The sequence below is a fragment of the Leuciscus leuciscus genome (genome assembly GCF_965113295.1).
Source record: "Leuciscus leuciscus genome assembly, chromosome: 12".
NCBI classification, from domain to species: domain Eukaryota; kingdom Metazoa; phylum Chordata; class Actinopteri; order Cypriniformes; family Leuciscidae; genus Leuciscus; species Leuciscus leuciscus.
In genome coordinates, this window is record NC_138736.1 from 42449610 (window position 1) to 42463094 (window position 13485).

Consider the following 13485-nt stretch of genomic DNA (forward strand, 5'->3'; position numbering starts at 1 on the left):
CGCAATGATGTAGGCCATATGAATAAATTGAAATTATAGCTGTGCAATCAATCCAATCGCGACATGGTCTCAAAGCGCAAAAAGACTGCTGTGTAAATGTTCTGTGTGCCTGTGTGAACGAGCTGCTCCGGTTTGTCTACTGCATACTCAAGTATGCCTGATGCTCGTTGTGTTTTCGGCGTCTAACAAACAATATGAGGACATGATTTAATGAATGAACATTTAGAGAGCTGCTCTGAGAGAACGCATAATACACTCTGCTGAAACAGATCTTCACTACCCGTCAAAATAAAAATTTGGTTTAACTAGGAGAAATTAATATCAGAAATATGTTACTATTGTAGGCCTACAATAGAACATACTTATCAAAATAATAACAATAATATGAATAATAATAAAAAATATTATTTAAGGAATATATTTTTTCACCCAAAAATGGAAATTAGCCCATTATTTACTCACCCTTAAGTCATCCTAGGTGTATATGATATTCTACTTTAAGACTAATACAATTGGAGTTATATAAAAAAAAATTATTATAATGGCAGTGAATGGCCGTTTCTGTTTTGAAGTCCATAAAAGTGCTTCTATGCATCATAAAAGTGCATCTATCTATTATAAAAGTGCATCTATCTATTATAAAAGTGCATCTGTCCATCATAATAGTTAACCCATCCATCATAAAAGTGCTCCACATGGCTATGGGAGGTTAATAAAGGGATTCTGAAGCAAAGCAACGAGTTTGTGTAAGAAAAATATCCATATTTACTATAGCTTCCGGCTCTAAAGCGCAATTTATGCGAGTAATGAGACGTACTGCTGATATTTACGCTACACAACGCTACTTCAACGTCATAAGTTACGCAAGTTGTGTTTTAGACGCAAGTAGACTCCGTATGGCTGTGTGGCCGGAAGCTAGAATTGTACATTGTAACATATTAAATATGGATTTTTTTTTTTATGAGGAAAACTCATTGCTTCGCTTTAGAAGGCCTTTATTAACCCCTCAGAGTACTTTTATGATGAGTAGATGCACTTTAAAGGACTTTTTTTTTAACATAACTCTGATTGTATTTGTCTGAAAAAAGAAAGTCATATACACCTGATGACTTAAGGGTGAATAAGTCATGGGCTAATTTTCATTTTTGAGTGAACTATCCCTTTAATACCATAAACCGTAATATTTTCTGAGACAATATCATACTGTGAAAATCTCATACCATTACAACCCTACACGGGAGAAACCCCCGCTGTTAAAAAAGTTACTCAGTAACTTTTACTCTAAGTACATTTTAAATGAGCTACTTTTTACTTTTACTTGAGTAATTTTTTAGACCAGTAATTTTACTTGTACTTAAGTAAAATTTTATTCAAGTAGTAGTACTTTTACTTGAGTAGAATATTTTATTACTCTTTCCACCTCTGCCATCACATCACCACAAACACACAACATCACATCACCACAAACACACACCATCACATCACCACAAACACACATCATCACATCACCACAAACACACAACATCACAACAAACACACACCATCACATCACCACAAACACACAACATCACATCACCACAAACACACACCATCTCATCACCACAAACACACACACCATCACATCACCACAAACACACACCATCACATCACCACAAACACACAACATCACATCACCACAAACACACAACATCACATCACCACAAACACACAACATCACATCACCACAAACACACGAGATCAACATCACCACAAACACACATCACATCACCACAAACACACACCATCACATCACCACAAACACACACCGTCACATCACCACAAACACACAACATCACATCACCACAAACACACGAGATCAACATCACCACAAACACACAACATCACATCACCACACACACCATCACATCACCACAAACACACACCGTCACATCACCACAAACACACAACATCACATCACCACAAACACACACCATCACATCACCACAAACACACAACATCACATCACCACAAACACACAACATCACATCACCACAAACACACGTGATCAACATCACCACAAACACACAACATCACATCACCACAAACACACGTGATCAACATCACCACAAACACACAACATCACATCACCACAAACACACACCATCACATCACCACAAACACACAACATCACATCACCACAAACACACAAGATCAACATCACCACAAACACACGAGATCAACATCACCACAAACACACAACATCACATCACCACAAACACACAACATCACATCACCACAAACACACGAGATCAACATCACCACAAACACACAACATCACATCACCACAAACACACAACATCACATCACCACAAACACACGTGATCAACATCACAACAAACACACAACATCACATCACAACAAACACACACCATCACATCACCACAAACACACAACATCACATCACCACAAACACACAACATCACATCACCACAAACACACGTGATCAACATCACCACAAACACACAACATCACATCACCACAAACACACGTGATCAACATCACCACAAACACACAACATCACATCACCACAAACACACACCATCACATCACCACAAACACACAACATCACATCACCACAAACACACACCATCACATCACCACAAACACACAACATCACATCACCACAAACACACGAGATCAAAATCACCACAAACACACGAGATCAACATCACCACAAACACACAACATCACATCACCACAAACACACAACATCACATCACCACAAACACACAACATCACATCACAACAAACACACGAGATCAACATCACCACAAACACACACCATCACATCACCACAAACACACAACATCACATCACCACAAACACACGAGATCAACATCACCACAAACACACAACATCACATCACCACAAACACACAAGATCAACATCACCACAAACACACAACATCACATCACCACAAACACACGAGATCAACATCACCACAAACACACACCATCACATCACCACAAACACACAACATCACATCACCACAAACACACGAGATCAACATCACCACAAACACACAACATCACATCACCACAAACACACAACATCACATCACCACAAACACACAACATCAAATCACCACAAACACACGAGATCAACATCACCACAAACACACACCATCACATCACCACAAACACACAACATCACATCACCACAAACACACGAGATCAACATCACCATAAACACACAACATCACATCACCACAAACACACAACATCACATCACCACAAACACACAACATCACATCACAACAAACACACGAGATCAACATCACCACAAACACACACCATCACATCACCACAAACACACAACATCACATCACCACAAACACACAACATCACATCACCACAAACACACAACATCACATCACCACAAACACACGAGATCAACATCACCATAAACACACAACATCACATCACCACAAACACACAACATTACATCACCACAAACACACGTGATCAACATCACAACAAACACACACCATCACATCACCACAAACACACAACATCACATCACCACAAACACACAACATCACATCACCACAAACACACGAGATCAACATCACCACAAACACACAACATCACATCACAACAAACACACACCATCACCTCACCACAAACACACAACATCACATCACCACAAACACACAACATCACATCACCACAAACACACAACATCACATCACCACAAACACACGAGATCAACATCACCACAAACACACAACATCACATCACAACAAACACACACCATCACATCACCACAAACACACAACATCACATCACCACAAACACACGAGATCACATCACCACAAACACACAACATCACATCACCACAAACACACGAGATCAACATCACCACAAACACACAACATCACATCACCACAAACACACAACATCACATCACCACAAACACACAAGATCAACATCACCACAAACACACAACATCACATCACCACAAACACACAACATCACATCACCACAAACACACAATATCACATCACCACAAACACACGAGATCAACATCACCACAAACACACGTGATCAACATCACCACAAACACACGTGATCAACATCACCACAAACACACCACATCACCACAAACACACAACATTACATCACCACAAACACACGTGATCAACATCACAACAAACACACACCATCACATCACCACAAACACACAACATCACATCACCACAAACACACAACATCACATCACCACAAACACACGAGATCAACATCACCACAAACACACAACATCACATCACAACAAACACACACCATCACATCACCACAAACACACAACATCACATCACCACAAACACACAACATCACATCACCACAAACACACAACATCACATCACCACAAACACACGAGATCAACATCACCACAAACACACATCACATCACAACAAACACACACCATCACATCACCACAAACACACAACATCACATCACCACAAACACACGAGATCACATCACCACAAACACACAACATCACATCACCACAAACACACGAGATCAACATCACCACAAACACACAACATCACATCACCACAAACACACAACATCACATCACCACAAACACACAAGATCAACATCACCACAAACACACAACATCACATCACCACAAACACACAACATCACATCACCACAAACACACAATATCACATCACCACAAACACACGAGATCAACATCACCACAAACACACGTGATCAACATCACCACAAACACACGTGATCAACATCACCACAAACACACAACATCACATCACCACAAACACACACCATAACATCACCACAAACACACGAGATCAACATCACCACAAACACACGAGATCAACATCACCACAAACACACAACATCACATCACCACAAACACACGAGATCAACATCACCACAAACACACAACATCACATCACCACAAACACACGAGATCAGCATCACCATAAACACACGTGATCAACATCACCACAAACACACGAGATCAAAATCACCACAAACACACAACATCACATCACCACAAACACACGTGATCAACATCACCACAAACACACGAGATCAACATCACCACAAACACACAACATCACATCACCACAAACACACGAGATCAACATCACCATAAACACACGTGATCAACATCACCACAAACACACGAGATCAACATCACCACAAACACACAACATCACATCACCACAAACACACGAGATCAACATCACCATAAACACACGTGATCAACATCACCATAAACACACGTGATCAACATCACCATAAACACACGTGATCAACATCACCACAAACACACGTGATCAACATCACCACAAACACACAACATCACATCACCACAAACACACGAGATCAACATCACCACAAACACACGTGATCAACATCACCATAAACACACGTGATCAACATCACCACAAACACACGTGATCAACATCACAACAAACACACACCATCACATCACCACAAACACACAACATCACATCACCACAAACACACAACATCACATCACCACAAACACACAACATCACATCACCACAAACACACGAGATCAACATCACCACAAACACACAACATCACATCACAACAAACACACACCATCACATCACCACAAACACACAACATCACATCACCACAAACACACAACATCACATCACCACAAACACACGTGATCAACATCACCACAAACACACAACATCACATCACCACAAACACACAACTTCACATCACCACAAACACACACCATCACATCACCACAAACACACAACATCACATCACCACAAACACACAACATCACATCACAACAAACACACGTGATCAACATCACCACAAACACACACCATCACATCACAACAAACACACACCATCACATCACCACAAACACACAACATCACATCACCACAAACACACAACATCACATCACCACAAACACACAACATCACATCACCACAAACACACAACATCACATCACCACAAACACACAACATCACATCACCACAAACACACGTGATCAACATCACAACAAACACACACCATCACATCACCACAAACACACAACATCACATCACCACAAACACACAACATCACATCACCACAAACACACGAGATCAACATCACCACAAACACACAACATCACATCACAACAAACACACACCATCACATCACCACAAACACACAACATCACATCACCACAAACACACAACATCACATCACCACAAACACACAACATCACATCACCACAAACACACAACATCACATCACCACAAACACACGAGATCAACATCACCACAAACACACGAGATCAACATCACCACAAACACACAACATCACATCACCACAAACACACAACATCACATCACCACAAACACACAACATCACATCACCACAAACACACAACATCACATCACCACAAACACACAACATCACATCACCACAAACACACGAGATCAACATCACCACAAACACACGTGATCAACATCACCACAAACACACAACATCACATCACCACAAACACACAACATCACATCACCACAAACACACGTGATCAACATCACCACAAACACACAACATCACATCACAACAAACACACACCATCACATCACCACAAACACACAACATCACATCACCACAAACACACAACATCACATCACCACAAACACACAACATCACATCACCACAAACACACAACATCACATCACCACAAACACACAACATCACATCAACACAACATCACATCACCACAAACACACAACATCACATCACCACAAACACACGTGATCAACATCACCACAAACACACATCACATCACAACAAACACACACCATCACATCACCACAAACACACAACATCACATCACCACAAACACACAACATCACATCACCACAAACACACAACATCACATCACCACAAACACACGTGATCAACATCACAACAAACACACACCATCACATCACCACAAACACACAACATCACATCACCACAAACACACAACATCACATCACCACAAACACACGAGATCAACATCACCACAAACACACATCACATCACAACAAACACACACCATCACATCACCACAAACACACAACATCACATCACCACAAACACACGAGATCAACATCACCACAAACACACAACATCACATCACAACAAACACACACCATCACATCACCACAAACACACAACATCACATCACCACAAACACACAACATCACATCACCACAAACACACATCACATCACCACAAACACACGAGATCAACATCACCACAAACACACAACATCACATCACAACAAACACACACCATCACATCACCACAAACACACATCACATCACCACAAACACACAACATCACATCACCACAAACACACACCATCACATCACCACAAACACACAACATCACATCACCACAAACACACAACATCACATCACCACAAACACACAACATCACATCACCACAAACACACAACATCACATCACCACAAACACACACCATAACATCACCACAAACACACGAGATCAACATCACCACAAACACACGAGATCAACATCACCACAAACACACAACATCACATCACCACACACACACAACATCACATCACCACAAACACACAACATCACATCACCACAAACACACAACATCACATCACCACAAACACACAACATCACATCACCACAAACACACAACATCACATCACCACAAACACACAACATCACATCACCACAAACACACGAGATCAACATCACCACAAACACACGAGATCAACATCACCACAAACACACAACATCACATCACCACAAACACACAACATCACATCACCACAAACACACAACATCACATCACCACAAACACACGACATCACATCACCACAAACACACGAGATCCACATCACCACAAACACACAACATCACATCACCACAAACACACGACATCACATCACCACAAACACACGAGATCAACATCACCACAAACACACGTGATCAACATCACCACAAACACACGTGATCAACATCACCACAAACACACAACATCACATCACCACAAACACACAACATCACATCACCACAAACACACGTGATCAACATCACCACAAACACACAACATCACATCACAACAAACACACACCATCACATCACCACAAACACACAACATCACATCACCACAAACACACAACATCACATCACCACAAACACACAACATCACATCACCACAAACACACAACATCACATCACCACAAACACACAACATCACATCACCACAAACACACAACATCACATCAACACAACATCACATCACCACAAACACACAACATCACATCACCACAAACACACGTGATCAACATCACCACAAACACACATCACATCACAACAAACACACACCATCACATCACCACAAACACACAACATCACATCACCACAAACACACAACATCACATCACCACAAACACACAACATCACATCACCACAAACACACGTGATCAACATCACAACAAACACACACCATCACATCACCACAAACACACACCATCACATCACCACAAACACACAACATCACATCACCACAAACACACAACATCACATCACCACAAACACACGAGATCAACATCACCACAAACACACATCACAACAAACACACACCATCACATCACCACAAACACACAACATCACATCACCACAAACACACGAGATCAACATCACCACAAACACACAACATCACATCACAACAAACACACACCATCACATCACCACAAACACACACCATCACATCACCACAAACACACAACATCACATCACCACAAACACACAACATCACATCACCACAAACACACATCACATCACCACAAACACACGAGATCAACATCACCACAAACACACAACATCACATCACAACAAACACACACCATCACATCACCACAAACACACATCACATCACCACAAACACACAACATCACATCACCACAAACACACACCATCACATCACCACAAACACACAACATCACATCACCACAAACACACAACATCACATCACCACAAACACACAACATCACATCACCACAAACACACAACATCACATCACCACAAACACACACCATAACATCACCACAAACACACGAGATCAACATCACCACAAACACACGAGATCAACATCACCACAAACACACAACATCACATCACCACAAACACACGAGATCAACATCACCATAAACACACGTGATCAACATCACCACAAACACACGTGATCAACATCACCACAAACACACAACATCACATCACCACAAACACACGAGATCAGCATCACCATAAACACACGTGATCAACATCACCACAAACACACGAGATCAACATCACCACAAACACACAACATCACATCACCACAAACACACGAGATCAACATCACCACAAACACACGAGATCAAAATCACCACAAACACACAACATCACATCACCACAAACACACGAGATCAACATCACCATAAACACACGTGATCAACATCACCATAAACACACGTGATCAACATCACCACAAACACACGTGATCAACATCACCACAAACACACAACATCACATCACCACAAACACACGAGATCAACATCACCATAAACACACGTGATCAACATCACCATAAACACACGTGATCAACATCACCACAAACACACGTGATCAACATCACAACAAACACACACCATCACATCACCACAAACACACAACATCACATCACCACAAACACACAACATCACATCACCACAAACACACAACATCACATCACCACAAACACACGAGATCAACATCACCACAAACACACAACATCACATCACAACAAACACACACCATCACATCACCACAAACACACAACATCACATCACCACAAACACACAACATCACATCACCACAAACACACGTGATCAACATCACCACAAACACACAACATCACATCACCACAAACACACAACTTCACATCACCACAAACACACACCATCACATCACCACAAACACACAACATCACATCACCACAAACACACAACATCACATCACCACAAACACACAACATCACATCACCACAAACACACACCATCACATCACCACAAACACACACCATCACATCACCACAAACACACAACATCACATCACCACAAACACACAACATCACATCACCACAAACACACAACATCACATCACCACAAACACACGTGATCAACATCACCACAAACACACAACATCACATCACAACAAACACACACCATCACATCACCACAAACACACAACATCACATCACCACAAACACACAACATCACATCACCACAAACACACAACATCACATCACCACAAACACACGTGATCAACATCACCACAAACACACACCATCACATCACAACAAACACACACCATCACATCACCACAAACACACAACATCACATCACCACAAACACACAACATCACATCACCACAAACACACAACATCACATCACCACAAACACACAACATCACATCACCACAAACACACGTGATCAACATCACAACAAACACACACCATCACATCACCACAAACACACATCACATCACCACAAACACACAACATCACATCACCACAAACACACACCATCACATCACCACAAACACACAACATCACATCACCACAAACACACAACATCACATCACCACAAACACACAACATCACATCACCACAAACACACGAGATCAACATCACCACAAACACACAACATCACATCACCACAAACACACGTGATCAACATCACCACAAACACACAACATCACATCACCACAAACACACAACATCACATCACCACAAACACACGAGATCAACATCACAACATCAGCAAAAAAAAAACAGCTTTAATGTCGGACAAACACTCACTTCAGTTGAGTTTCTCTGGGACAAAACTCCAACCGGTCAAAATCTGTGAAGCATTGGAAGAGAAAACCAGCTAAACAGATCAACTGATGATCATTAACTACATCTGATTAATTAATTGTTCACTTGGATAGTTCTACATTGTCAGGAAATCAGTAAATGTGATATATTTCCCTAAGGATTGTCATGATGGTTTACCGAGGCCACACTCTCCCACAGCGACCACCTTCTGTTTGTTACTGAGACTCAGATCCAGCAGAGACGACAGGTACTGATCCGAGCCCAGCGAGTCGAACTCAGAACAGCGGGTCGGGTGACAGCCCACCGTGCTGAAGAACCCCTCTACACACACACACACACACACACACACACACACATTACACTGCGTGCCTGTAGATCTGCAGTGATCCCGCATGGAGTGATGTTACCTCGGGTCTGAGCGAGTCTGAGCGCTTCTCTGCTGTCCTCCAGGGATCCTCCAGTGATGATGAACTGAGGAAACATCAGGATCAACCTCATTCCTGCTCAGATTACACTTATTAATGATGCTGAGGACCTTTACTGAACACACTGAGGAAACACTGAGGAAAATATGGAGGAAACACAGAAGAAACAGAAAAAATATGGAGGAAACATGGAGGAAACACAAAGTAAACAAAGAAGAAACACTGAGGACACACTGAAGACACACTGAAGACACATGAATGAAACACAAAGGAAATTCTGAGGAAAACACAAAGTACATATAGAGGAAACAAAAGAAACACTGAGGAAATATAGAGGAAACAAAAGAAACTGAGGAAACATGGAGGAAATATGGAAGAAATATGGAGAAAACACAAAAGAAACAAAGTAAACTGATGAAATCACAGAGGAAACACTGAGGAAAACACGAAGGAAACTCAGGAAATATGGAGAAAACAGAAGAAACACTGAGAAAACACAGAGGAAACTGATGAAAACACTGATGAGAACCGATGAAAACAGGAAATATGGAGGAAAAATAAGAAACACGAAAAAATCACTGAGAAAATATGGAGGACAAGCGAAGAAAACACGAAGGAAACACGGAGGAAACACAGAGGAAATATTGAAAAAAAGAAGGAAACGTCTAGGACACTGGAAATATGGAGGAAATATTGAGGGGAAAAAAACAGGAAACAGGAAACTTTTTTCTCAAATATCATTTATGGATGATGATGATGACCTTTGCTGACCTTCTGCACGCCGACCTTCAGCGCTCTCTCGATGACCTGAGGAAAATCATCTGAGACACACAACAGACGTCACACACTGTGATCTGCTCTGAAACAACATGACACGCGTATAAAGTGTGTGACAATACACTCATCATGGAGAAGATCTGCCCTACATTCATCCCGTATCACTTGGAAAGCAAGTGTACCTAATAAAGTGGCCAGTGAGTGTATATTCTTCATTTTTAATAGCAATGAGTTTTCATATCATCATTACCTTCATGTTTCTGAGTTCCTCTATAGACTCCTCTGAACATCGAGTCTGTCAGATTGATGCCAATATCTGCAGACAAGACCGATATTGTGTTCATAAGAGCTTTTACAAAAACCACAGTAACGTTACATGTGTTTCTTTATGAGTGACAGTGTCATAAACCTTCATGTTTCAGTCCTTCTGCTGAAAGATCATTTCTTAAATGATCAGACACATAATATTAATCTCTCACCTATGAATCTGAAGTTTGCCATTGTGATTTTTGCAGAAGTGGAGAAATAAAACCTGCACGCGCTTCTCAACGCGCCCATAAACACGACAGACACGTGGTCGAGTGGGCGGGGCTTCGCGACCCGGAAGAATCTCTAGTTGGAGGATCGATGGTCTAAAAAAGTAATAATTCTAGGTTGAATTTGAATGGCATACTAGCATACTTATTCATATGGCAGAGACAGTACAGTAGTGTGCTATTCTAAATTCAGTCAGTTGTCTAAATTGCGTGTAGACTGATGTCACGTATTTCTGTTACTTTCCTCAGCGTTGCTCAGAATGGACCAATCAGAGGAGAGAAAGCTGCGGCAGATTTACATTAAATATCAGAATGGAATAAATATATTTTAACAATTGTATTCTCCAATGCGTTTTTTTTTTTTTATGTTTTAGATTTTTTTTTTTATCAAATATGATCATCCTCGTGCGATGGACCAACATCCTAAACTTTAAAAGGCTACTTTGTATTTGTATGACACAATTGATACTGTGAAAAATTAATCTCATAAATATGTGTAATATTACTTGTCTAACCACCATAGTACTGAACTGTGTGTCATTCTTAAATCAAATATAATTATTTATTTATTTAACTTATTTTCAAATGTATTTATGTATTTTTATTTTATTTTACACTGGCCAAAAAAACAGTCCAGGTTTTTAAATGTGGATCGAGCGCCACCTGGAGGACAAACTATCTATCTATCTATCTATCTATCTATCTATCTATCTATCTATCTATCTATCTGTCTGTCTGTCTGTCTGTCTGTCTGTCTGTCTGTCTGTCTGTCTAATAACAATACATTGTATTTAAATGTGCATTTCTCTGCGACTC

At 40.8% G+C, this 13485-nt stretch overlaps 1 protein-coding gene across 2 annotated transcripts in view; it reads right to left on the bottom strand.

The window, feature by feature from the left end:
* tatdn1 (TatD DNase domain containing 1) overlaps window positions 1–12723 on the bottom strand; it is a 16237-nt gene extending 3514 nt beyond the window's left edge. Inside the window, exons 1-6 of one of the 2 annotated variants that reach the window (XM_082186570.1) lie at window positions 12613–12723; window positions 12384–12449; window positions 12128–12177; window positions 11339–11402; window positions 11109–11252; window positions 10914–10956 (exon numbers count right to left, since the gene is read on the bottom strand). In XM_082186570.1, coding sequence (XP_082042696.1) covers window positions 10914–10956; window positions 11109–11252; window positions 11339–11402; window positions 12128–12177; window positions 12384–12449; window positions 12613–12691 — 446 coding nt within the window. In that variant the 5' untranslated portion in view covers window positions 12692–12723. Of the gene's footprint in view, window positions 1–10913; window positions 10957–11108; window positions 11253–11338; window positions 11432–12117; window positions 12178–12383; window positions 12450–12612 lie in introns of both variants that reach the window. The other variant, XM_082186569.1, reaches the window with a different exon arrangement.
* Window positions 12724–13485: the final 762 nt, after the last annotated feature.